Consider the following 26730-nt stretch of genomic DNA (forward strand, 5'->3'; position numbering starts at 1 on the left):
ACAAAGTGATAAGTGTTAGCTTTAGCTACACTTATCTGATCAAGTGACAATGTGATAAGTGGTAGCCTTAGCTACACTTATCTGATCAAGTGACAAAGTGATAAGTGGTAGCCTTAGCTACACTTATCTGATCAAGGACAAGTGATAAGTGATTATACGTAAGACCATGTTATACTATGGCAAAGTCAAAGTGAAATACTCAATTTTCCGTAACCGTTCCCTAATTTGATTAAGGATGGTAAGTGACAAATGGGCCCAAATGAATTAAAGTAAATAGATAAGTGGTAGTGTATTTATACCAGGATGATGTTGTTATTTAAGCTAAAGTGATATTTTCATTGCAAAATTGATAATTTCATAAATGTGTTATTGAATGGTATAATCGATAAACGTTGAGTTAAATGGTAAATACGTATTAGTGTTGAACTTAATGTCATTGAATTGTACGTGAATTAAATGGAAATTGCTAGTGAATTGATTTAAATTGTGAGCATGAGAAGTTGCGAATTGAATGAAATGGAAATGAAACATTGAATTGCATGAGTATGTAACGGGTCTCGTAGGCCCTAATTATTATGATTATAATATTTTGAGGATATATTGTGAAAAGTTATAGAAGCATGTTAATTATTTTGAAAGTTTTAATTTAGATGAAATTTTATAACTCGGTTAAATACGTTTACAAGTGTATGTGTTTTGGTAATGCCTCGTACCCTATTCCGGTGTTGGATACGGGTAAGGGGTGTTACAGCATGTGTAAGGCTCAATAAATTTTCGTATATCCCACATCTACGAATTTTTAATAAATGCAGCTCGTACCCGCCAATTGCAGCCTTCCGCCGACTTCCAACACTCCTTAATATATAATGTCAGTTTAGACATTGTGACTTTATAGTCCACTGATATATTCATGCTATACGCTTAATAACAAATACGCACTCTTCCTTACTTTTGAATCTCTGGCCTACAAACAACTCTTCAGGATCGGAATCTACGGTTAGCCAGTGAGCAGGTAGTATTTCAGGGTACTCTGAAAATTCAGCTACATGTGCCGCGTCGGGGTCTATGAGCGACATGTGTGGCCCAGGATTATTGTGTATCACAATACGTCGAATCTAGTTCCCTACTGAAAATGAGTTAACGTTTTCATTGTCATTCACGCATTCGTCATCAATATCATTGGGGACCTCGTCCACATCGGGATCACTATCACTATCGACCTATTGATCACAATGATCACTACCATCCTATCCATCATCACCAATCACATCAATATCGGGTGCAACATTAAGATCGATATCGATCCCGTGTATAGTCAATTCACTATCAACGTACGATATTGGAGCCACCATACATGGTTCTTTAGCTCCATGTTCTTCATTAGATGCAGTGAGATCTTCAGTTGGCTTCACACCAACTAACTCAGCAAATAACTAAATTGGTGCATTTTGGTCACTCTGATTCCCACAATATAGAGCGATCATTGCCTCCACACCTTCATCGTCTACAAGTTCCATTTCGGTGAATTTGATGAGATTTGTCGAAACTGGAAACTTATAGAAAAGTTTCGAGATCCTTCTCCCACAACGCCTAACAATTTTTACGCTAATCCTTTCCTTCATATCACCGAATGAGACATTTCTATTACATCTCATTGCTATTTGTTACCGACATTCAAATGTACATCCAATGGTTGTTTTCAATATGATTCTATCAAAATAAACGCATATGAAAAACTGATTATTCATCTTCAATACTCACTCTGTTAAAAAATAAATAAAAATTCTCAAAACAATTTCTATTTATTTTCTGTTGTTATCACTAACTAACAATTACTTTATAATAGTTATTAACATAAAAACTTTCAAATATATTAAAAAATTTAAAACATAACATTCATAATAAACACATAATTAATCTAAACACAAAACTTACCAGCAAAACACAATAAACAAAATAACTTTAAAACAAAACATAAAAATAACACTAAACAAACTATATAATACTAACAAAATAATTTTTTCTTATCATAATATATTCTATTTGAAAATAACAATAAAAATAATAATATATTTTCTTTCTTTCTTTCTTCTCTTCTCCCTCTCTTCTCCCGTTATTTTTTTTACTGATGCCTTAAATAGAGCCGGATGGGGTTAGGGAGGGGGAGTGGGTACCGCCTATAGGGAAGGCGTGACCGGTGTCGCCTATGGGAAAGGCTTGATTGGTGTCGGCTCTTCCATAGGCGTGACTAGTGTATGTTGTCCCATCAGTTTATTTTAATAGTTTTGTTTTTTTCTTGTCAACAATTTTTTTGTCAAAACTAGGGTGGTGCCCCCTATGCACCACCCTCCATCACTTGAAATATACCATTTTTGTACATAATTTTTGAAAGATATCATTTTAGTATTTTTTAATACTATTTTAGTAAAAAACCTTTATATTAAGCAAGTGATTATTTTTTTTATTAAAGAAGTGTGTGGCAAGTAAATTTTTTTGTGAAATTTTAAATAAAACCTTATTTTTTATTTGGTTAAAATATATTGTTAGTCCTAAATTTTGTTAAGAAATTAAGATTTAATCCCTGTATTTTAAAAATTTAAAATTCAATCCCCTATTTTTCAATTTAAAAATTCTAATCCAATTGTTATTGTTGTTAGTAGTTTCTATAAGAAATTGTCAACTTTTCATGTTTATTTTTTGTTAGTCATATGCCATGTTATATTAAGACAACTTAATAGAAATTTCAAGTTGATGAATTTTGACAAAAAAATTGCAGTTTTAATGATTGGACTGAGAATTTCAAATAAAAAAAAGTAGGAGACTTAAATTTTTAACCTTTTAAGTATAGGGATTAAATCTCAGAATTTACCCAAAGCACAGGGACTAATAGAACATTTTAACCTTTTTTTAATATATATATAAAACAGGGTTTATCGATAACTTGTACTTTAACTAGATTTGAATTTGAAAAGTAGTTAACCAACACAATTATTATAACATTAGTAGAACTTAATTTTTTACAAGCAACAGTATAACACGCCAGCGACGTCGTTTGAGAGTATCCAATAATTCAGTGATTCAAACTCCAAATTCTCAACTGTTTTAAACCAAACAGTTGTAGAGCAAAACGGAGATGATAGAAAAAGGATAAAATCCAAATTTAGCCCCTAAGATATACTTTGTTTTGCATATAGGCACCTTTTTATTATTATCAAAAGTGATACCTAAACTATTAATTAGGTCTTATTTTATTCAAAGCACGAAAAAAATTAATAAAAACATGACTAATATGTTCTTATTGGATGGAGTTAATTTTTTAAGTAAAATAAGATGAAATTAGTTTGGGGCAAATTTCATATAAATAACTTTAAATACCTAGGTAGAAAAAATGACATAATTCGGGGGCTAATTTTATAAAAAAGAAAACTCCGTACTATTTCGATACAAACTAAGCACAAAGCTCCTTTGGTTTTTCAGCAGCCTCCTTTTAAAGTCCTTAGCTTCCACCTTGCGCCAAATTTAGCGGCGATTTCTCCAATCTCCAATTTCCTTCATAAAAGCCAATAAAAAAAAAAATCCCTCGCCATTTCGCTACCTTCCTCTTCCGTTACACGTTTCCGTTTCCTCTCTTATCTCTCTCATTTTTAGAAAATGGCTCAAGTGGTGGCCACTAGATCGATCCACGGCTCATTCTTGTGCCAGGGCACTGGATCCGTTCAAGAGCGAGCTGTCAAGCTTAAGCCTGCGAGCTTCGGTTCTAAAGTGCTGGCACTGGACGAGAAGAAGAACAAGAGAGTCGTGCTCGGGAAGAACTCTCGGATTACCGCTAAGAGAGCCGTACGCGCCGAACCTGAAATTATTCCCGTATCGCCGGAGGATGTGCCTGAGGTTTGTGCCGCTAGGAACTGTATTGATCGAACTCTTTGTTTTTGTGTTTTGTTGTTTGAAAAGAACGCGAAAAAGGAAAATAATATGAGTCGACCTTTTTTCTAAATCTTACTTTATGTTTTTGTATATAGTTAGGAGCTAAGAAAGCATTACGCTTTAATTATATTAATGTAGTGATACTATGGAGCGTGGTAAAGTTGCATGAGGTTCTTTTTAGTCTGTGGAAAATGAACTATCCTATTATTATTGAAATTTGCATCATCCGTAGCTAAAAAGGTGAAATTCGAAATCTGCTAGCCATTGTGTACCGATGTCATGGCATCATTGACAGTCTGACACTAATGCGTAGTCTGCGTTTACAAATAGAGACCAAACCATCAGAAAAAAAAAGTTAGGACTCAACTCAAAGTTTCCCGGTGAGATATTGTTACAAGCCAGTGTTTGGTTTTCTGTGGGTTATATTTGTGCAAGGATACTATGGAAAAAATGAATGACATAAAAGCAATTTGTGTATCTGTGTTGTATTCATGTAGTTTGCCATGTCACAAGCAATTCGTATTTTATGTTCTTAGAAATTTTTTATATGGTAATAAATTGTATTATCTAGATTTTGAGACATTTATGTATTTATGTCCTGTTTGTGTAATTTCTTAGTGTTGGTGACTAATATTGCGGGTCTAACATAAAGTATGTAGAATAGTGGCATGATATGCACTTGTTTCCTCACTTACAGTAAAAGAAATGGAGCCTTGAAGTTTATAACAATTTTTGTGGTTAAATTGAGGAAGTCTGAATTATTTGTCTTAGCTCACTTGAAATTTTAAGTTTTGGGTTTCTTTACTCTATAGTTTGAGGGCATTGCAGTTGCATGACATTGTCAGTATGATTTTAATTGCCATTATATCTATAATCAAAGAACTTTTCATGGACACCTGCAGAGAAAAATTGTTGGAAATCATTGCTTATATGCTGTAACCTTTCATTCCTTTTTTCTCCTTTTCCTCAGAGGGAGGAGCAATATGAGCAATTAAGGGGGATTCAGCAAGTAGGTGACACATCGGTGGCTATGTGGTCCAAACCTGTTGTTAGACGTAAAACGAAGATTGTTTGCACTATTGGTCCTTCAACAAACACAAGAGAAATGATATGGAAATTGGCCGAGACTGGAATGAATGTTGCTCGTCTGAATATGTCTCATGGAGACCATGCATCTCATCAGAAAGTTATTGATTTAGTGAAGGAATATAATGCACAATCCAAAGACAACACCATTGCAATCATGCTTGACACCAAGGCAAGTTTCCCTTAATTTCATTATGTTTTACTGTGTAAAGCCATTATTTCAGGTTGCTTGAGTCAATGAGTTTGGTATTTTACTGTGTAAAGTCATTATAATTGGTTGGACATAGTGATGTTGGCAACAATAAACAACTGATATTATGTAAATTTCTCTGATAATTCTAGTCCTTTTTTTGAAATATTCATTCATTCTGTTCTTATGATTATTTGGTTCTGTTTATCAGGGTCCTGAGGTTAGGAGTGGCGACTTGCCTCAACCAATTACATTAACAACCGGGCAGGAATTCACTTTTACAATTCGGAGAGGGGTTGGGACACCTGATTGTGTCAGTGTCAACTATGATGATTTTGTTAATGATGTAGAAGTGGGTGACATGCTTCTTGTTGATGGTATGCTACCATGATTTTTATATGGTTTATATGGTTGTTAATCTCAGTCCCCCTCCCCCATGAAATTGGTTGCCAGCATGCATGTTACAAAGTTATATCAATCTTTTCAAGTAAAATGCTGCTCAGTTATAAATGTATACTTTTTTACTCATCTTTTCCCTTTAATCTGAAAATATGAAGTTTTATGATTCAATTGTTAATAGTGTAAGATTACAAATATGTAGCATGGTCTTCAGATGATTTGCTGAAGAAAGAATTTAATGATCTAGAAATGAATTATTAGGTTTTCAGTTTTCACTGCATATATCATTTAGCTAGGGGTAACCTGGTGTTTTGTTAGGTCTGTCCTTTGCCAAAACAGAAACATGAGAAGTGAACAAAATATTTTAACGAAAATGCAACTATGACTATGTAGATGCAGTTCTTACTTTCTTGGGTCTTTTGCAAGTCACCAAGGAAACCTTTAGCATTAAAGAGGAAGCTTTTTGTTTTATTTACCTAAGTTGTTTGATTGAGTAAAACTATACTTAGTAGTATACAATCATCTCTATATTTTATTTCTAGGCTAACGTATACCCTTTCATTATCAAACGAGAATTTGGTGTTCTAGTTCAATCTTGACTACTATGAACACAAAGCACTAGAAATATCTCTGGAAACTTTTTTTTTTTTTGACTTGTTGATTTATACTCCTCGGACTTTTGATTTGTGATGTAGGTGGTATGATGTCATTAGTGGTGAAGTCTAAGACAGAGGATTCAGTGAAGTGTGAAGTAGTTGATGGTGGTGAGCTCAAGTCTAGGAGGCATTTAAATGTCCGAGGAAAAAGTGCTACACTGCCTTCTATTACTGGTTGGTCCTTGAATTTTATTTGTTGTAATTTCTGTTGCTTTGTAGATTTTCCACTTTCCTCCTCTTCTTTGTCTTACTCTCCCTTTACACAGTTGAGGGATTGTGAGGAGCAATGGATTAATTATTTCCATTGGTCTACTGCAGAAAAGGACTGGGATGACATAAAATTTGGAGTAGACAACAAAGTTGACTTTTATGCTGTTTCGTTTGTTAAAGATGCTCAGGTTGTTCATGAGTTGAAGAATTATCTGCAGAGTAAGTTATCTTTAGTTTTTTTCATGAAATAATAACTGTAGACTTGGTATATGTTTTAAGTTCTCCACTAATGATTTTTTTCCCCTCACTTTTGGCAGGTTGTGATGCAGACATTCATGTTATCGTTAAAATTGAAAGTGCAGACTCTATTCCAAATTTGCATTCAATTATAACAGCATCGGATGGGGTGATCCCTTAAATCTTTTCCATGAATATTTAATGCAGATAATTTTAGGGTTATTTATACATAGAAAGGGATAGGTAGTTTACTGGTTATTTAATGCTTTTTAGTTCTATCTTTGCTGAAAAAGAAAATCTTTGATTCAGGAAAATTGATGCTAATTATTATGAGGCTATTCGTTTCAAATATTAGGTAGCATCTTTGACTTTGTCGTTTAGCTGTTACTTCTAGTTACTATCTTGATCTTCTTTACTGTGATGGGGAGATCTCTGGGAGTCTGGAAGATAGTTTGATTTGAATTAAAGTCCAGTTATTACCACTTCAGTGATGTATATGCTGTTTAAGAAGTAATGCATGTTCTTTTATTTTAGGCAATGGTTGCAAGAGGAGATCTTGGTGCAGAGCTTCCTATCGAGGAGGTTCCTTTGTTGCAGGTTGGTTTAGTTTTTATTTATTTATTTATTTTTATTTAACTGTAAAGACTGGGTTTAGTTGAATCATCAAACATGTTTTCTAAACTAGTAAAGAAATGAAATTGTGTTTATTTATAAATTCAGAACTCTACTTTGTGTAAAATGTAGGAAGAGATAATTAGAACATGTCGAAGCATGGGGAAAGCTGTTATTGTGGCAACCAATATGCTTGAAAGCATGATTGTTCATCCAACACCAACTAGAGCAGAGGTATCTGACATTGCCATTGCTGTTCGAGAGGGTGCTGATGCTGTCATGCTTTCTGGAGAAACAGCTCATGGAAAGTAAGTCAGGAAGTTACTTCCATTGCATTTTAGAATTTTATTTTAACTTATTCCTCTTCATACCCCCCTTTTCTATTAAATTTTCTATTAAAATTAGGTAAGGATTTCAATTTTCTCATGCTAATATATAATGATCTATGTTATAGTTTAGTTTAGAAACTTCCCTTGAGGTAATCTGGAAGGTTTATTGAATATCCTTGGATCCTAGTTTGTGAAGGTAAAAAATACCTGAATATCAACTTAGCAAATTTCCTTCAGACATATAAATTGGTATATTGAATGTGCCAGCTTGCTTTATCTTTACTCTTGACTGTCCTGAGCAGTTACTTGTATGTACAGTATACGTAAATTACTCCACCTAAATTCAATCTAAATAGATTTCACTTTCTTGCAGGTTCCCATTGAAAGCTGTTAAAGTGATGCATACAGTTGCTCTACGAACTGAAGCAACCATATCTGGTGGTGAAATGCCACCTAATCTCGGTCAAGCTTTTAAGGTCACTTAATATACTTCATGCACTTTCTATAGGCTTTTTAAGCTTCCATTTTTTCTTTGCTTCTTGGTCAGTATTCTTAATGCTTTCTTTTTCTTTGTCAACTATCAGTTCTGACTGGATTTACTACTTCATTGTAGAACCATATGAGTGAGATGTTTGCATATCATGCAACTATGATGTCAAACACTCTTGGAATCTCCACTGTTGTCTTCACTAGAACTGGCTTCATGGCTATATTACTTAGCCATTATCGTCCTTCTGGCACTATTTTTGCCTTCACTAACGAGTGAGTTTCACCCGATCCTGAATCCAAAAATTGTTTCCATTGTTTAATCTCAGTTAAATATTTCTTCATCAAATCAAACCTCAAATGGATAGACATAACAGAAAGTTAAATATCTCTCTCTGGGTGGGTGGGGTGGGGGAGTGGCAAATGAGGGGTTGGGACCATGCTTTTAGCTTTCTGTCCAATTTGTCTTGTACTATGACATGTTATGTCTATCCATTTGAGGTTTGATTTGATAAAAGAATATTAATCCAGAAAGGTGACAATATCTAACTCACAAGTGCAATGGTTGTCTAGTAGTGTATGGCCAAAATGAATATCTACCAGACTACCATTACTGGGCTGTGATCTCGAATGTTTAACTGACAAGACTTTAACGGCCATGCAGGAAAAGGATACAACAAAGATTGGCTTTGTATCAAGGAGTATGCCCTATATACATGGAGTTCTCTGATGATGCCGAGGAAACCTTTAAGAATGCTTTAGAATTACTGCAGGTAAGATGTTACCATAAATTTTATTATGGAAATCCCCTTCCATTGGTCGTTAATTATTGGTGTAGTTGTTCATTCATGTTTATTTTGGACAATACATTCAAGTGGTTGTTTTGAGGTATCCAGTTTAAAATATTCAAAACCTTCACGTATTATTTTGATAATGGACCCGCATTGATGCTTGTGGGCTTTTGGATCAAAACTTAAATCAGATTGTTCTGATCAAAATTTTTTTTGCTTTCCATACCAAGGATTTTTCATGACAACCAAACCAGCTTTGAAATGCTTGCATAAAGGATAGTTTATTACCTTTAACATAGGATGCATGCCATTGGATAGCAAGATTTATACGTACAATTCTAATCCTTCATTACCATATAGAGCTTGGTTAATTTGATCATACTGCACCTTGGTGCTGTTACGTGCATCGACCATCCGGTTCTTTATATACCATACTAGAACTAATATGATTGATCTGCAGAAGCAAGGAATGGTGAAGAAGGGAGAAGAGGTGGCACTTGTTCAAAGTGGCAGACAGCCCATCTGGCGATTCCAGTCCACTCACAACATTCAGGTCTGCAAAGTGTAAGAGGCTGAAGATTAATGGGAGAGAATCCATTCGACTGATCATCTTCGTGCAAATTATTAGTATTTCAAGCGATCACAGCGAAGAAGAGCATTCGAGTTAGGTTTTTTGTAGCTTTCCTTCAGGTCATATGATTGATAGGACCCTTTTGTTTTAGCCTGTATTGTTTTATTTATTCTGGGTTTTTCACTTTTCTGTTTGCTTTGAGATTTCCTGGTATGTTTTTTCACCTGCAAAGTTTGGAACTTGTTATCCAAATAAAATAACCTAGAAACAAACATGAAATGATACAAATTAATTCAATCCATTAAATTGGCTGGATATAATCGGTATTCACAAAGACGACCTAAAGCCGATTCAAATTGAAATTATAATTATCACGCATACAATTATGTTACGATCACGATATAAATGAAAAAAAAACTATATAAAAATATATTTATAAGTTATTTATTTAACAATTAAATCATAGCTGAAATGAATTATATGTATTAATGTTTATAATGAACTATATGTATAAATGATTATGAATCTCAAGTTCGTTCCTTAGACTTTTGATTTTAGTAAGAAAAATATATTTTAATTATTAAAATATTATTTAGTATCTAATAGCACAATTTTATTAAAGAAATATTAACCAATGGCACAAACTTTTTTAAAAAATTATTAAAAACAATATATTTAAATAAAGAGTTTCTCAAAATAACAACGAAATAATTTTAACTAATACTTGTATAAAGAGTCAATAAATTCATATCTAGAAATTTTATTATCACTATTATCATTTTAACTAATAGCCTAATATTATTATCACCATTATCATTTTATTTTAATTTTAATCTAGAAATTTAAGAATAGTACAAAAGTAACGGGCCTAATAAGCGGCTCATGACTGGAGGAGGTCAGGGCCGTTCTTATTATCCAGTTTGTTCTTATTAAATGTTAATCCACTCCACGTCACTTACATGCCGGACCCCCATCATATTTCCCCTAGACCACAGCATCAACTGATCCTATATCCAAAAAATAAAAAGAGGCGGGAAAATTTGCATCTCAATTGGCGCCACAAGAGCCCTAATCGATCGACCTTCCATCAGTAATATTTTTTTTTCCTTCAACGATTTTCATCTTCCAATTTCTCTAGCAGAAGTCTTGTTAGAGGTATCATTATTCTTCCCAAATTTTCTCAGATCTGATTTCTCTATCACTCAAAACACTAGTTTCTACCAGGTTCTCCCCAAATTACCATTTTAAACCTTACTTTCCTTGTAAAAATGGACATGGAGGGCTTATCAAGTATCTGTGCTAGTCTCGGCATCCTCGAAGAAGATGAAACAACGAAACAGATGATCTACACAAAGGGGGAGCATTGTCTGGGTAGTCTCATTTGCCTCTATTGAAGTGGTTTTTTCTTTGATTTATTCCTTTTGTATTCAGGGAATATAAATTGGATTCCACTAATCTTGTTTCAAATAACTTACTGGCAGATGCTTTGAAGGACTTACTGAGATTTTTAAGACGGGACGATCCAGAAACGCGAGAAGTATTTAAGCAAGTTTGTAGATGGAATATAGTTTCAAAGGACTTGATTCCGATCATTGAACATTGCCAACATGATCGGAATTTGGTGTTAAATGCTGGTATGTAAAATTTGATGTTAAAGGTTTTTTTTTGGCCATTTAAGCCAAAAAAATGTAGTAAATGCTAAATTGGTGAATATTTACGTTCTTTTTCTTTTCGCATTTCCCAGTGAAAGTTTTAGTTTTTCTGTCAATGCCTATCGAGCCTTCCTCTAGTGATATCCCTCAACAGATAGAGTATCTTTGGAATATGAAGTTTTCTCTCACAAGCAGTGATGCTGTTGCTGTTATAGTTTCCCTTCTTGAAGGTCCACTTGAAAATTTGGAATGGTAAGCATGATTTCTTTTTCTTCTTTTACCAATAGGCCCTTTAACTGCCTGCTTAAATTAAGGTGCTGGAAAAAGAAAGAAAAGAATAATATATTGTTTGAGAAACTGCCCAATTTGTTGATCAACAAAAACAAATGAGTTTAACTGTTTATGAAACCTTAAGAATCTAAGTTCTAGTTAAGCACATTAGATGCTGTTATATAGGATGTTCATCTTTTCATTTGCATTTAAATCATCCGTGCGATCAAATTTCCTTGTATTCATTATGCTGTCATCAGCCTAAATGTTTAATCTCTTCAATTTCAGTGAATTGTTCACGGAGGATGACTGGAAATTGGTCCAGCTGGTGTTAACCTTGTTTCGCAACATTCTTTCCATCCAAGATATTTCATCTCTACAAAAGGCTGGCCAATTTTTATCACTGAGAGACAGATTTCTTGAACTTCTGTTCCGTGAGAATGTGATGGATTTAATTATTGTTATAACTCAGCAGATTGGTGGTTCTCGTGGCTATCTTCGTCAGGATAACTTGCTTTTGTTGGATATTTTCCATTACATATTTATGGGTCAAGACCCAGAGTTACTTGCCAAAGCTCATTTGAAGCGTTCTGAGGTTTGTTTCTCTTTATTCTTGTCTAATCATCTGAGTAAGAAGTTGATTAATGCTATTTACTTTTCCACGTTCTTGTTTCTAATGACCTCTGTATGATAGGAGGGTGGAGATGCCAAGGCTTGCATTGATGATCTTAAGTCCATCATGGAAGAGGAAGCAAAGAAAAGAAGGGTTTCAAGACTCCAGCATACCAATCGTCATTCACAGTTCAGTGGAACTTTTACACGGTTCACTGTGGTATGTAGTATCATTGTCATTGATGTTTTGATACTAAGCAGGTGCTGCATTAATAAATTTAACTAATCATGTTTTATCTGACAGGGTGGTTCTACAGTAGTGGTCAAGGGAAATCCTAATTATGCTTCTCAAAATACTCTGCTTAAATCTCATGGTGGCCATGGGATTTCAACAGGACATGGTGATCTACCTTTAATGAGGAAAAATATTCTGGCATTGCTTCATGATTTTGTGAACCAGTTCCTTTCTGGAGGCTACAATGGTACACAGTTTGAAATTGAAATACCTGCTTGTTTTGTTGACCCACCCTACCCCCTATCCTCTTTTTTTCCCTTTCTTTCCCTTATTCTTCATGTTCTTGTGGATAATTAAATGCAAACTCAATGCATGTCAGTATTTATGAAATCTGTTCGTGAGGATATTGAGAAGGAACATCACACAGTTCAGAAGGGTGACATAATTGTTTTCTTTAAGGTTGCTGAGTTTGTTACTTCTTTTCAGTATCACAAGTGTTTGGCCTCGAAGGTGAGGAATACTCCAATTTTTACTTGTTTTCCTGTAGACACCCTAGATCCTCAGACAAACTTGCAGTAATTGATAGATGCATGTTTTCATTTATTAATTGTCTTTTACAAGTGAATCATCATAGGTTGTTACATTATTCATTCCTGGAGTACACTCTTCATAATCTAAAGCTGTTAATTGCTTACTTTTGTTGCATGTATGTATTAAAAGTTATGTTTAAAGCTTTAAGTATTGGGAAGTGTAGCTGAATCAACTTCCTTGGAACTAATTTTCGTACTTCTTACAATGTATCAAATTGGAAGGATTTAAGAATATAACATCATAGTTAAATTCTGCAATGCTGGGCCTCTTGTTAATTCTCCACTTCAACAACAGGGTAAATATGAAATGTTTCTGCTGTCATTCTACCTGTTTTCCTGTTTCCTCTTTCATATCTAAACACACCTTAAAGTTTTAGTTTTAGAGGGGCATTGCTAGAGATTATTATTTTTGGTTAACTATTGAATGGGGAGTTTAATTGGATGCTTTCAAGTGCATTTTCTTGGTTGTTGAAGGTTTGACTGATAAATTAAAAGAGTGATGTGAATGGTTTAACAGACCTGAAGTTTCCTCTTTGTTAATGGTTGGTTAGTGGTTTGTTTCCAAAATGGGGTAATGGACACAATTAACTCTGAATAAATGTTGCCAAGGGACAGTATATTTCTCCTGAAGTTTATTCAGTTCTTGATGCCTATGTTTGATGGGTTTCATTTTATACCTATTGACCCCTGAAGTTTATTAAGTTTTTGGTGTTAAACTTCCTTGAATAATACATGTAGTCTCCTCTTGAAACTTTGAAATTGGTCTTGTTGCAGCCTTTTCTGCCCAAACAAGTAATTTGGTTGTAACCTTATTGAAAGTCAAGATTAGTTACTGTCAAGATGTAAAACCTTAACAGTAGTTTGATATGTTCCTTCTTTTGGTCATAGTTACTGGCTTCATTATACTAATCACTTTTGTTGCACTGGACATGATGCCCTTTAACAGCCAAGTGACGGAACTGCTGCATCTGAAGCTTCTGCTGATAACTGTGCTGATGACTCATTTTTCCAAGGTGACGTATGTGGACCAATTGCAGCATCAATGAATGAATCGATGTTCCAACTTGTGATTTCAAGTTGGCGTAATGCATTTGAAGGCTTGAAGGAAACTAATGATTACAAGTTTCTATCTGCAGCAAGTTCTCTTTTGAAAAATATGGTATGTGTACTTTTATCAATTATCATTTCATAGGCTTTTAAGTTTGTTTATTGTTGAATTGGATATTGTTATGTCAACTAGTCCTTTTGTCTTTCTCCTCTGCACTTGCAAGCTAATGTACATCTACAAATGTATTTGCCATCTCTTATGCTTAAAAAGCTAAACATTTGCGTACATATTAATTGAGGAAAATTAATCTTCTTTCAGATACGGACAATTCTTCTTTTATGGGGATTTTGAGAACAGTTCTTACCTTGTCATGGGACTTTAGTTCACCTTTTTGAAAAGCTACTACCTTGTTTGAGTTTACTGATCTGCTTACGTGCTACCCTATTTAATATTTCCCCTTCTTTGTTTTCTAAATGCAGATTCGAATGTGTAATTTAGTGCTTAAATTATTTCCAGAAGATTCTAAGGAGCCTCTGACAGCTCGCATACTTCTTTACAAGCTATTTTATGATCAGACGGACCAAGGAATGACCCAGTTCATTCTGAATCAAATCAAAATGTTCAACTCTCGCAAGCAACCCAAAAGGTTTTCTTCTCAATCTCAGAAACTAGCGTTGAAATTGACAATTGTGTTTGTTACCATTTCAATAACCTTAGCTTTAAATTTTTGACTTCTTAAGCTATTCCTAGTTATTTAATATACTTGCTTTTGAGAAAGGCTACAATCTTCTTGGTTTGATCCTCCCCCACCCCCCACCCCTCATGTTTCATGTTTTATATGCATTTATGTCCTTTTTATTCATTGAGTGATGAGGTAACCACCACGTGTTCAATAGGTATATGTCGCTCTGATCTGTAAATTCTTTTGCCTTTTAATCAAGTTTATAATCTTTTGAGGACTGTTCAAAAAGGGGAAGATAGCGACTATCAGCTAAAAATTGTTGTAGATACAAAGGAACTTTTTAACTTGGGTAAATTAATTTTTGCATTGTGTATTAAAAAGAAATGTTTCATGAACAAAAAGAAAAAAAGAAATGTTTCATGGTTGCTTGAGTATTTTGCTATTGCTGATAATTATATTTATCAGTGATCTTGCAGATTTGGTAGAAATGATGCATGTAATTATGCAACTCATGGAGAATCTTCAAGCACGTGGCTTATTAAGGGTATGTTAGGCTTTAAATTTTCCTGTGGATATACACTGTTACGCCATAGCTTAGCAGATAAATGACCTTGGCTGCATGACCTGCATTGGCACATGGAATACTCAAAACTGCAAAATATGCAATCATTGTTAAACAATTTGCTAAATTTGCTGTCAGTTGTCAATCAGGAAAAGTGATTTCTTTATAGTTTTGGTCCCTTAAAGTGGTTATCTGCTATAATGACAGCATGGATTGACGGTCTTTAAGAACTTAGTAGGTAATGATTACTGAGCTATTGGGTTATGTCGTGTATCTGACTCAAGTATTCTCTAACTACTAACATGCAATTAACGAAGTTTTCTTTCTTTAGCATGAAATATTTCTCTATCCTTTTTCCTTCTATAGTTAAATTCTATGAAGAAGTCCTTTGATTTTATCATGCACCTTTATTTCCTCTCACTTCTCTCCCTGTGTGCATGCCTTTTTGTGCGTAAGATCTAGATTGATTTTAAAGCATGCTTCACTCCTATGAATTTCTAGTTTTTCTTTGCATCAATTTGAAAAATTTTCTTCTCTTATCCTTCTCTGTTATGTGCACTGAAATGTAAATTACGTGATTAAGGTTTCTAGAAAATCAAGGAAGGGAAAGAAGAAAGCAGCGAGTGAAACTGTTACCAAAAGTAAACAGTTTGAAGACCATGCTGCTGCACCTGATGTGGATGGTTCCTCAGTTAGTGAACGACCAGCAGAATATGTGGGAGAACAGGAAAGCCCAATGAAGGTGGCATCTGGTCTGAAAGAAGATACTAATACTTCTCCATTGGTTGATGGGCTAGGAACATCTGAGACAAAGATGGGAAGCCCTGGAGATGTGCCACAGGTTGATGATAATGCACCTGGGCATGCTGATGATAATCTTTGTTGCTGTACTGATGATTCTTCTGACGATGAACAAGCAGCTGCTGTTAATGAAGTTGATTTTAAAGTTTCTAGTCTCATTTCAGCTTTTGCAAACTGCAGCTTTATACAAAATTTGTGCTGGTTACTTAAATTTTATAGGAGCAATTCAAGTAATACAAATCAATACATTATAGGCTTGTTGCGGAAGGTAACTGATGACCTTGAGCTTGCTCCAATGCTTTATCAGGTCAAAACTTAACCCTGCATTCTTTTTATACATATACAGAGAAAGACTATGGAGAAGACCTAATATATATTTTAATTTTGTACAATTTTTTGCAGTTGTCACTCCTTGTAACATTCTATGACATACTAGAAGAGCAGAAGTTGTCTCCAAGTGAGGACCATGCAGATATTGTTGTCTTTATTACTAGTTTAGTCAGAAAAATGCTAAAGAAAATGAAGCACCAGCCCCTTCTTTTTATTGAAATTCTCTTTTGGAAGACACGGAGAGAATGCCATTACATCAATGCTGAATATTTATTACACGAGCTTGGCCATTTGAAGAAAGGAAACAGAAATCAGGATAGTGTTCCAGGAAATACGGAAGTTGAGTCCTCAGAGGCGGCCAATGAATGGGTTCGCAGAAGCATAGCAGATGCACTGGGTGACGACGAAGCTGATGTTGTAATCGCTCATGACATCAGACATCAGAAGTAAGATTTTGCAATTTAGTTTATTTGGCTTACATATGCTAGCTTACTAGTGGAAGAGTCATGAATTCAACTTGCGTTTGATGTCAGCTTATTTTCAAGTCTTACGGGTTTTTTTCTTGCCTGGGTCCTAATTTTTCTTTTATATTTTTAATTTAATTGTACAAGGATACTTTGGTATTTCAATTATAATAAGAATGGTGCATGAAAATGGCCTTACCTTTTTAGAAATGAAGGGTGTGCCATCTGAATTAACAATATGAACTGGCCATAATTTCTAAACTCAGATAACTGATTGAGAAACCGCTTAATTGGTGTATTTGGCTGGTGCAGTGGGGAAAACTGCTTGGAAAATGAATCTGAAAAGATTTATGAAAGAAACAGAAGGTTTGTTTTCAATGATGATATGGAGGCAAAACTCAAGGATCTCTATGAGGAGTAAGTTTGTTTCGATCCTGTTGTCTCTGTGACAAGCCTTTCACTTAGATCTTCCCTTTTCTTCAAAGATATGATGCATCTACTTGCCCCATTGAAAGTAAAAGCATGTGATCTTGGATGATCATTGGTATCTTTCATGGTGCCCAAATGAAATGCTTGCTTTCCACCAAACTTATTACATCCTTTCAGGAGTTTCTGAAGTTAGTTTGCACTTTTTCTGCTTTGGAAATTTTTTGTTGCAGGTTCAAAGATCATCCAAACTGTAGCCGTCTTATTGCGGATTCCCTAGATCCTTCTGGTGGAGTTTTGCCTGCTCAAGTTTCAAACAAGCTTAAACAGTTAGGACTTAAAGTTGCACCAAAGAAAAGGATAAGGAATGATGGTAGAAATTTCACTTCCAGTTCTGATCAACAAGGGGGTGGAAGCACTCTTAATGATTCAAATAATTTAGAAGGAAGTTCACAGAGGCAACTTCTGTAAGTATTTCTGTATCTGTTATCATTGCTCCTTGTTATAGTCAATTTACTCTAAAAGAGTTTCAGGAACAACTTTTGATGCAACAATGTGGTGTTCTATTCTTGAAGTTACAGCTTTGAACATGCAGGAATGACAGAAAGCATTTTTTCTGGCATGAATCTGTTATATTTACCTTCAAGTTATGTTCTATTGTTCTAAACAGGAACACCAGGAAAAGAGTCTCTGCCTTTAGCAAGGATCAGGAGGCAATGATTAAAGATCTATTTGAGCAGTGAGTATCAGTTTACTAGTATTCTTCCTATATTCTTGTTTCCAATTAGAGTGAATTAATTTGTTTTTGTATGTTATTCTATTTTTAATTTCCTGCCCTAGTATTGATTCTTACATCAAAAAATAAAAGAGAAACTATATATGCCCAAATAAAGATGAACATTAAGTACTATTGAATGGCTGTTTACATTCGTGATAAGGAAATGGCAATTTGGTATTCTATGCAGATTTAAAGACCATAAGAGATGTAGTTACATGATCGCAAATGCATTGGATGCTGATAATAAGTTTACTGCTGCCCAAGTTTCACGCAAACTCAAGCAACTCGGTTTATATGTTCCTAGGCAGAAAAAGTCTGAAGAAATCATGCGTTTGAGGGATGAGGAACTAAATGATTTATCTGCAAATGAAATGCATGACTCTGACAATGAGACATTGCTATCATTTAAGAACAGGTATCTACACGCTTATCTATTTATCTGTTATTTAGTGCATTAAATCATTCAATTTTCATGGCTCCATTGTTTTATGAACTTCTGTCAATTTCCTATTAGCATGTTTTCAATGCTTTCTACCTGCTAGTTGCAGTTACGTCAGAGATGAATGGTTAACCTTCAGCATTATAAACTCAGCATAACTTTAGCCATACAAAATTTGCTGGATTTAATACAGCATGTCCAGTTTAATATTGTCTGTTTCTTTGCTGCCAATGCTAGTACAAATAGTTGTTTTTATGCCAAAAATTCTCTGGAGATGAAAACCTAACCAGCCAATTCCATCAAAACTAACAATAGATTTCAGAAGTGAATCTGATTTTTGTATGCCAAGTGAGATCAATAGGAGTACAAATAGTTATTAACATTCATTTTTACCTTCGAACTTTTTGGAAGCAGAAAGAAGGATAATGGCGGATTGTTCAATCAAGAATTTCCAGGACAGAACATGGAAAGGGAAGCATCAGATGACGCTGATGATGAAACTCTAAGCTCTGTTTTCAAGTAATTATCTCACTCTCAAACTATCACACGCACAAACTCGATACTCCTTCACGAATGCAGCATTCATTACACTCACACAAGCAAAAGGGAAAGTAATTTAAAATTCTGGACCTTGATATTGTAATAATTTGGACCTTCCGATGTCTAACATTGTTTGGCAATAAAACCTTCTATTTGATTAAACAGAGCTTTTAGAGTAAGCTTGCTAATGACCAGTTTCCGTATTAATGCAATAGGCATGGAATACTTCGTAATGACCAGTTTCCACAGAAAATCCAATAGATATGGAATAAAAAGCAAGCAAATATTCATGTTTTGTAATTCTGCATTTCTCTTTTAATTTCAAGCAAATATATATTGCTCATAATAAGCAACACATAAATTTCAAGAGAGTTTGCTGTATGTTTCTTTTCTGTTGTATCAATAATTTTATCTGTTAATCATAGGAAAACCAGAAAGCTCCCTTCGAAGTCAAAGAATGAGAAGCTTGCTGCAGTAGCTACTGGGGAGAGGTACAAAATCTCTGGAGCTGTAGTTGCAAATGATGTAACTGAAAGGTAAGCATTCCACCTCATCAAGAGTTCATCTTTATAATATAGTGTTTGCATAATATTATCCAGCAAAGTGAATCTGTTGATTAAAAAAAAGAGAGAAAAGTGAAATTTTTCTGGCTACTAACATGTGAGCAAATACTCTTTAGGGTAAAGTGATCAGTTAGAGCATAACTCTTGTTTTATTATTATTATTATTATTATTCTTTTTCTTAGGGATGAAAACAACCAGTTTACTGAGATGGATGTCACATTTCACCATGATAGCAAAGAAGGCACATCAGAAGCTGTAAATCCTTCACCTGAGAATATCGAGATGGAGTCGGCAGATCAGCAAGTAGAAGAGCAAGTAGAAGATGAGTTGGCTGATTCAGGAGATGATGCAGTGATTGTGGAAGCCTCCATCGATAGAAGGAGACGTAGAATGGTAATTGATGCTGAAGATGACGATTAGTCTCTTTTAAGTCTTGTATTGTATATAGAAAGTGGATCCCCGCTCGTCTCTGTTAAATTTGATCTTCTCTTATAGTTAGCTCTTTAGTCACTCGAACCTTTTGCTTACATATGGGTGTAATTGAGTCGAGTTTAAATTACTCGACTTGAAATATAAAGTTCAATATTCGGTTTGAGCTCGATTAAGTTCTTTTATCAATTTTTATATACAAATTCGAGCTTGAACTTAGCTCGATAATTAAGTTTAGGATTAATAATATATAGTAAAAGACAATAATGTACTTTAATAATATGAAAAGCTCGATATATTTTGCAAATTGTTCAAATTAAGTACAATTAAAGACATTTAATGTTGGTATTAATGTTTTCAGTTAGTTATACATAATTTTGATTAGTATTTCAAAGTTTAAACATTTTGCCAATGTGATCTCGATTTAACAAATTTAATCTACAACATTTGTGTAAATGTTTGTTGAAGTTTTTAAAATAAAAATCAAATTGACAAAATATGTAAACATTAAGAGCTAAATTTATTGCTATATCAATCAAAATTATATAAAATTAACGAAAAATATCAACACCCTGATCAATTGTCCTTAATTGTTAACTTTCAAAATAAACAAGGATTTTAAAGGGAGCAATTTGCTCAATTTCAAAATATTGATGTCATTTCGTCAATACTTTTAAGGCTCGTAAATATTTTTTTGAAAATTTTAATTAAACTATTTCAAAATCTATCACTAGCCTAGTATAATGAAACGAGCGAATGTATGTTGCACCCGCTAAGGGCAGGAAGAGATCGTCAACTTCCTGATAATATACAAGCTATTTTACTTTATACTGATTTTTTTCATATAAGATTTAACCAGAACCTTCAGACAGTGCTGCCATGAAGTGGCCTTGTCTCTGTAAGTTTGACAATGACAAGTAAATAAAGGTACAAACAATTCAATGAATTACATCATCACTCACGATATTACCTCTTCCAAACACTGGCAACAAATAGGCATCCTCAAACATGCACGAAAATATGGAAAAATATTTATATCTTGTCAATAGGCCGATAATTAGGTTTCATTTACCTGAAATTGGGAAAAACCATTGGGAATATATAATACAAGTAAAGTGTCTTCACAATATGGAAGTTACTCGAACTGAGTTATCTGCTGATCCAGTCAAGAAAATAGGCAAGCTTGGGTGCCAGTCCACGGTTGTTATGGCTGCACTATGGGGAAGAGTTTTGAACCCATTTGAATGGCCTTGTACCTGATCCATGATAAAAACGAGGAAAGAAAAGAACATATATATTGTAAGGGCTGCCAGTGTTAAGGAACTAGAGAAACATTATATCAGAATCACTGCAATGATTAGTTTGGACACTGGCCAAGATTTTTCATAAGAAAGACCAATATCGGGAAATCACAATTTTGAGCATGCACGCTTGTATTAGGAGGTGGTACACGTGTGTGTACTTGTTTAGCAACAAATATGAAGAATTTACCTGATATATGGGTGCTCTTACGGAACCAGATGCTGCTAACAGCTGCCTCCCGCTGGCATCCAATGCCATTTCGTGTCTACAATATTTTGACGTCTGGGGTTCAGAAAACCTACAAAGCATAATATCCATGTTGCTACATTTGGCTCCATTAACTCATGTAAACAGATTGATGATGCAACCACAACAAATGCACTCAATGAAGGTGACGGGCTTTTCAAGGCAATAGAGATGTGGAAAGCACAACCGGAATGGAATGCTGGATACTTCAATTATTTTCTTTTTCCCTTTGCTTAGTGCCCACTATAGGGGATGCAAATGATCTTTAAGGGTGGTTTCAACAATAAGAAATGAAAATTACCAGCTAGAAGTTTTTGACCAAAGGACACGACCTTGGTTTTGCAAGCTCCATTCAAATATCTGACATAGCAAAATCAATCTGTGAATCTACTAGCTCAAACATAAAACCATAGATTGAACAGAGTCTAGCTTAGATAGTAATTACCTTTCCATCTGAGCCCAAGCTAAAAATGCTCGTCTCATCTGGCCCAAAAAGAAGTGAGCTTATTGCAGAATCATGTGCTGGCCACCCGGTGATTTGTAGACCAGCAGACATGTCTTTCACCAGTCAAGGAGCATTCATGTTACATCTTAGGTTCTATAATCAGGAGACAGCAATGACACGATCAAACTAAGACAATTCTCTAACAAAGGTACTATAATCCTTGGAGGTAGGTGCCTTAAGTTAATATGAAAATTCATGACCACTTGATAGAACAATAGAACATAACAGACATACAAATATGAGCTGATAAAGAAAAGGATACCAAACATGTGAATCATTCCATCAGTGGCAGAGGCAGCTAAAATCTTCCCGTTATGATTGAAGCATAGAGAAGTAATTGCAGGCGGATCTTCACCAAGAGGAAGGACTGTCTTCATTGAAGTTGAAGTCCATTAAGGCATAAATTATTTTTAAACAAGCCAATAATCATCGATAAGCATTCTCTATATATACAACCGCATACCATAGCTTTCCATGTTTTCATGTTCCATACAGTCAATGAAGCATACCCCAGAGAGTCAATAGAGTTTGACCCAAGCCTGAAAGAAGAAAACGTCCAACTAATCTCATGGCCAATTTTTTTAAAAAAAAATTTAATGGGAGAGCAAAAGACCTACTATGATAATCGGCAATCAATCTTCCAATGGATTCTAACTAATTGTTACCCACCATGATATATTGGTACAAGAAACTACTTAACAACCTAGCATAACTACTCAAGAAAACCAAAATTATGTGTGAATCACAAAGTGACAAGAATGAACATGTTACTAATGCATGTTTCTGAAAACAAGAGGCTTTGTAATGCTGGATCTATACAATAGCTCTACTTGCAGGTCTTCTGATGCATTATATACCACTGCATCTAAATTAAGAAGAGTACATCTATTTGAGCCTGTGTTTCAAACATCCCGATCATGCACTATTCTCAACTGCATAGCCTGCATGCAGGAACTAGATGGTCGAAATTGTGGCAATATATAGTTCAGCACTTCACCTAATCTGGAGTATCCAGACCATCTTAGGGGTTCGAAAAGCCCATTAACAAAAGAAACGGTTCCCAGTCAAAATAAGATCATCATATGTTCGATAAAATTATTGACACAAATAGTAATCAGTAGCATGTAAGTTTTTTTAAAAATAATAATAATAATCAGACTTGATCCATGAGAAGTAACAACATAACACTGTACCTAAATTAAACCCTAGCATCATGAATACGATCTTGACAACAACTAGAAGCTCATCATATAATATTTTGATTGTGTAGCTTCACATATTTCAGTCAAGTAAGAACGTTAAAATCTAGTAACCAGGCAGTTATAAATTAAGAAGATACCTTCGTGAAGATGCAGCAGAAACAAATATTGGTTCCACAGGGCTGCACTTTAAATCCAAGACACTGCAAGACGGCAACAAAAAAAGAAGAAAGAAAAGATGAAGAAGTATAAACAAATTAATAAACCAGTAAACATGGGATTCCAAGAAGTACCTTGGAAATGCATCAGTTGTATTCAGATCACAGACAACTCTCTTCGCATCAACATTCCATGCTTTAATGCCTCCATCAGCAGTGCCTATGAGAAGCTTTAGGAACAACAAATTTTAAGTTGCAACAATTATAACATTACCCCCAATCAAACTACAAGTACAACCATCAAACAATAATATAGTTACATACCAAACGGTCAGATTTGCATTCCCAGTCAAGTGACATTATCTCGGCTCCACAATATATGGTCGCGTTTCTAGATGCTGGAATCGATGAGTCATATGTCCATATCCTTAATCAAAAACAAAGAGAGAAGTAAATAAAAAGTCGCAGACAATAACAGAGCACAATAGTTAGTATAAATGACATCTTATTATCTTCCCAAGTACATTTAACCAAGGCATCTGACAAACAAATTTGTTAAAAACCACAGCCTGCACACAGATGTAACCCATCTAAATGGTGTTAATCAATTGTCAGACTGTAAGGATGACTACTTTTCCTTCCATTTGGTGTTCTTTTATATTTGATATTCATCAACAATTGGGCAGGATAGACAAATTTACAAGCTCAAACGCAGCCACAGGCAGCAAAGTGCGCTATTCTAAATATTTACAAGTTCATATCAGTTTTTTTTGAAGAGCATACCTGACAGTGCCATCCACAGATGCACTAGCTATATTGTTCCCAGATGCAGAAAACCGGCACCGAGTAATTGGACTTGTGTGGCCCAAAAATGTCTCCTGGAAATAAAGTTGTTCCACCAGTTTCACGTATACGAAAAAATGAGCAAGAAATCAAAGTGTATACAATAATGTTGTTTGAATATTTTTAACAGAGAACTTACCTGAAACTCTACACTCACTTCAGGAAATTCTTCTTCTCTGAGCATATCTCTGCCATTCTCTGTCAAATCACATTCAGGATTACTTAACCCATTTTTTTTTGGGTACATACCTAACCCGTTAAAGTAGAGGAAAAAGGAACATTTAAACAAACCTACTTCATTATCCACAATTCCCAACACACTGAAAATAGAAGTGATGAATAAATGTCACTTACCATCAAAATGGCTACCATATAACTTTTGAGCAGTATCGTCGACTCCACCGGATGAAGCATGAAGACTTGAAGCAGAGTATGAATCTTGCCTCGATGAGGACTCAACACGAGCTGATGCAAATTTGGTCGGTTCAGCAGCAGCACATTCCTCACTCTGTGGTATTCTACCCAAATATGAGGTTGCAGGAGCACATATGTCCTCACTACTTGAAGATGGGCGTAAATTTTCACCATCAATGCCACTTGATTGAAAAGAACTGTTAGCTGCTCCCATGCTCCTATGAAATGTTCATCCAGCAATACTGGTATCATAATGTGTTCGAATAGAATCATCTTTAACCATATAATGCAGCAAGTACTATCATGATCTAGCAAAATCAGAAGATCCTTTACCTTTTTGATAGACCTAACTGTGCATCCTTCTCCTCCAGTAAGGCCTGAAGTTGCAATAACTTTTGATTAAGACGCTTGTTGTCTTTCTTAAGACAGCTAATTGTATTCTTTTCTGAACTGATCTTCAGTAGGGCAGGAAGGCGTGCTTTGGTTAAGGACATTCGTCAAAATCCCATCATTAATTGAATCACTCTAACGTCAAGGAAAAAGTTATTATATCCGAGGCTTTGCTCTATCTACTAGTAACAAAAACATCACCACAATGGATAGCTTTTGAGGCAAAACCTTTCAAGACCAATTTTATTTCAAAATGCAGAAAAATTCCCTAATAAGTAATTCCTATGGGCTCTCTGTTAATCTACACATGATTACATAATACATACACAATTTATGCAGAGCGTTTTCAGAAGGAAAGTATCAATTCTAAAGGATATGAGTACCATTGAAGATCTCGCTGAAAAAGTTCCTCACAGAAAGACGGAGAGCTTCATACCATTCCTTGGAGAAATATACACGAAACTGAGGATCGATGCTAGGGTTCTTCACATAAGGAATGGCTGCATTGCATGCTCAACAGAATCAATCAACAAGAGAACAAGAAAACACAATACACAGAAGCCAAAACAAATGAACCTACCAAACCAAGCTGTCCAATCAGAACCCTTTAGCAGCAAATCATTCCCATTCATTCCAAAAAACTCCACAACTTTATCTTTCCTCCCGGATTGCAATGCATGAACAATGTAACACCGAAGAACAGAGCCCTCCAATTTCGAGAACGTATCAAGCATCGTAGTCTCAGACCATGATGAAAAGCATTGCTTAAAGAAACTAAATAAACCAACTAATTTCTCGGCATGAAATTTAGGAATATATACGGCGAAAATCAAGTCTACTATCTTATAAACTTGAAACATTTTACCAATATCCGTACATCTCTCAGTCTCAAAAGCTTGTAATGTATTTGTAAATCCTCTGAAGACCAAAAATTCCCTCACAAGCTCCTCGGCATATTGCATATTCTCCATCCTATACTATCTACAGAAACAACGATAACCTTCAGCATTATTAACTTGTTGAATCCATGAATCAACCAAATATTAATTGAATTATGATAAAAAAAATTACGAAAACAAAAATTCAGCCGAAGCATGAATATGAAGGATACCAAATTAATTACCTAGGGTTTGGTGTAATTGTCATTCTAGATATGTAAAAATTGGGGAAATTAGATGGAAATTTGTACCTTACAGAGTTACAGGGAAGTCGAACGTCGATGGGAAGCAAAACGTACAGATTAGATTAGACCTTGAATTTTGAAACTTGGTTGAAGAAAAGAATCTTTGGATTCCTCGACGGGAATTTAATTAGGGATTCGGTGCTTCAAATAAACAATGATTTTTATGTACTACTTGTTTGGTTAAATTGCTGGAAGCATCTTATGCTATTGCGTACCATACACACTTATCATTAGCTATTGCCTATTGCTATTTTTTTTTACTTTTAACCAATTATCTATTATTTCTTAAAAGGAAGTTTATCTATTATTACTATAATTACTATAAATAAAAGTTCCTTTTAAATGTGAAATATTCATTTCGGATTAATTTTTTTTGAATATTTTTATTATCGGTTTTGTCCCTCTCAACCCAAAAATAAGAGGATAATGCGTTTCAACGCACTCAAACTCACGTCTCCTATATTAGTAATAATTTTTATGTCAATCGAGCTAAGACTCAATTAACAGTTAATTAAGTTAATTAGTTATGTTTTAATTTCATATTTAATATTTGAAAAAGGGTTAAAAATTAATAATT

General features: G+C 34.6%; 3 protein-coding genes across 9 annotated transcripts; 2 read left to right on the top strand and 1 right to left on the bottom strand.

The window, feature by feature from the left end:
- The first annotated feature begins 3451 nt into the window (after positions 1 to 3451).
- On the top strand, positions 3452 to 9783 carry LOC121224373 (plastidial pyruvate kinase 2). Its single transcript, XM_041107611.1, has 12 exons — positions 3452 to 3888; positions 4895 to 5182; positions 5412 to 5577; positions 6295 to 6429; positions 6574 to 6684; positions 6783 to 6871; positions 7237 to 7299; positions 7447 to 7622; positions 8017 to 8119; positions 8257 to 8405; positions 8794 to 8902; positions 9381 to 9783. The coding sequence occupies exons 1-12, from the start codon at positions 3652 to 3654 to the stop codon at positions 9486 to 9488; spliced, it is 1734 nt and encodes a 577-aa protein (XP_040963545.1). The 5' UTR covers positions 3452 to 3651; the 3' UTR covers positions 9489 to 9783.
- Positions 9784 to 10531: 748 nt separating this feature from the next.
- LOC121224374 (protein timeless homolog) lies at positions 10532 to 20083 on the top strand. 3 transcript variants are annotated; one of them, XM_041107613.1, is made up of 19 exons: positions 10532 to 10862; positions 10973 to 11125; positions 11236 to 11395; positions 11702 to 12008; positions 12108 to 12245; positions 12330 to 12507; positions 12640 to 12770; positions 13797 to 14009; positions 14378 to 14544; positions 15046 to 15124; positions 15726 to 16250; positions 16346 to 16719; positions 17050 to 17154; positions 17397 to 17630; positions 17834 to 17902; positions 18129 to 18356; positions 18795 to 18899; positions 19346 to 19456; positions 19718 to 20083. In XM_041107613.1, the coding sequence occupies exons 1-19, from the start codon at positions 10760 to 10762 to the stop codon at positions 19902 to 19904; spliced, it is 3567 nt and encodes a 1188-aa protein (XP_040963547.1). In that variant the 5' UTR covers positions 10532 to 10759; the 3' UTR covers positions 19905 to 20083. The 3 variants fall into 3 exon arrangements, with proteins under 3 accessions (XP_040963547.1, XP_040963548.1, XP_040963546.1); XM_041107612.1 differs by having other exon boundaries at positions 10533 to 10862; positions 19667 to 20083; XM_041107614.1 differs by lacking the exon at positions 17050 to 17154 and having other exon boundaries at positions 19667 to 20083.
- A 648-nt stretch (positions 20084 to 20731) lies between these two features.
- On the bottom strand, positions 20732 to 26366 carry LOC121224375 (WD repeat-containing protein 91 homolog). 5 transcript variants are annotated; one of them, XM_041107615.1, is made up of 16 exons: positions 26160 to 26366; positions 25551 to 25951; positions 25348 to 25470; positions 24914 to 25055; positions 24521 to 24798; positions 24306 to 24364; positions 24107 to 24201; positions 23648 to 23750; positions 23459 to 23553; positions 23306 to 23368; positions 22430 to 22505; positions 22229 to 22337; positions 21907 to 22019; positions 21763 to 21821; positions 21405 to 21513; positions 20732 to 21169 (listed from the first exon to the last, which is right to left on the bottom strand). In XM_041107615.1, the coding sequence occupies exons 2-16, from the start codon at positions 25939 to 25941 to the stop codon at positions 21035 to 21037; spliced, it is 1950 nt and encodes a 649-aa protein (XP_040963549.1). In that variant the 5' UTR covers positions 25942 to 25951; positions 26160 to 26366; the 3' UTR covers positions 20732 to 21034. The 5 variants fall into 5 exon arrangements, with proteins under 5 accessions (XP_040963549.1, XP_040963552.1, XP_040963553.1 ...); XM_041107618.1 differs by lacking the exon at positions 26160 to 26366 and having other exon boundaries at positions 24914 to 25095; positions 25551 to 25569; XM_041107619.1 differs by lacking the exon at positions 26160 to 26366 and having other exon boundaries at positions 24914 to 25091; positions 25551 to 25568.
- Between the last annotated feature and the right edge of the window lie 364 nt (positions 26367 to 26730).

This window comes from Gossypium hirsutum, chromosome D12 (genome assembly GCF_007990345.1).
Source record: "Gossypium hirsutum isolate 1008001.06 chromosome D12, Gossypium_hirsutum_v2.1, whole genome shotgun sequence".
Lineage (NCBI taxonomy): Eukaryota > Viridiplantae > Streptophyta > Magnoliopsida > Malvales > Malvaceae > Gossypium > Gossypium hirsutum.

Coding starts and splice junctions, on each gene's coding strand:
- LOC121224373 (XM_041107611.1), top strand. CDS start 3,652: ATGGCTCAAGTGGTGGCCACTAGATCGATCCACGGCTCATTCTTGTGC. Junction 6,430..6,573: donor TACACTGCCTTCTATTACTG/GTTGGTCCTTGA, acceptor GGTCTACTGCAG/AAAAGGACTGGGATGACATA. Junction 8,406..8,793: donor ATTTTTGCCTTCACTAACGA/GTGAGTTTCACC, acceptor ACGGCCATGCAG/GAAAAGGATACAACAAAGAT.
- LOC121224375 (XM_041107615.1), bottom strand. CDS start 25,941: ATGGAGAATATGCAATATGCCGAGGAGCTTGTGAGGGAATTTTTGGTC. Junction 22,020..22,228: donor TGGAATGATTCACATGTTTG/GTATCCTTTTCT, acceptor GACTGGTGAAAG/ACATGTCTGCTGGTCTACAA. Junction 21,822..21,906: donor GCTTGGGCTCAGATGGAAAG/GTAATTACTATC, acceptor TTGCTATGTCAG/ATATTTGAATGGAGCTTGCA.
- LOC121224374 (XM_041107612.1), top strand. CDS start 10,760: ATGGACATGGAGGGCTTATCAAGTATCTGTGCTAGTCTCGGCATCCTC. Junction 11,396..11,701: donor CCACTTGAAAATTTGGAATG/GTAAGCATGATT, acceptor CTTCAATTTCAG/TGAATTGTTCACGGAGGATG. Junction 15,125..15,725: donor AAGCACGTGGCTTATTAAGG/GTATGTTAGGCT, acceptor TACGTGATTAAG/GTTTCTAGAAAATCAAGGAA.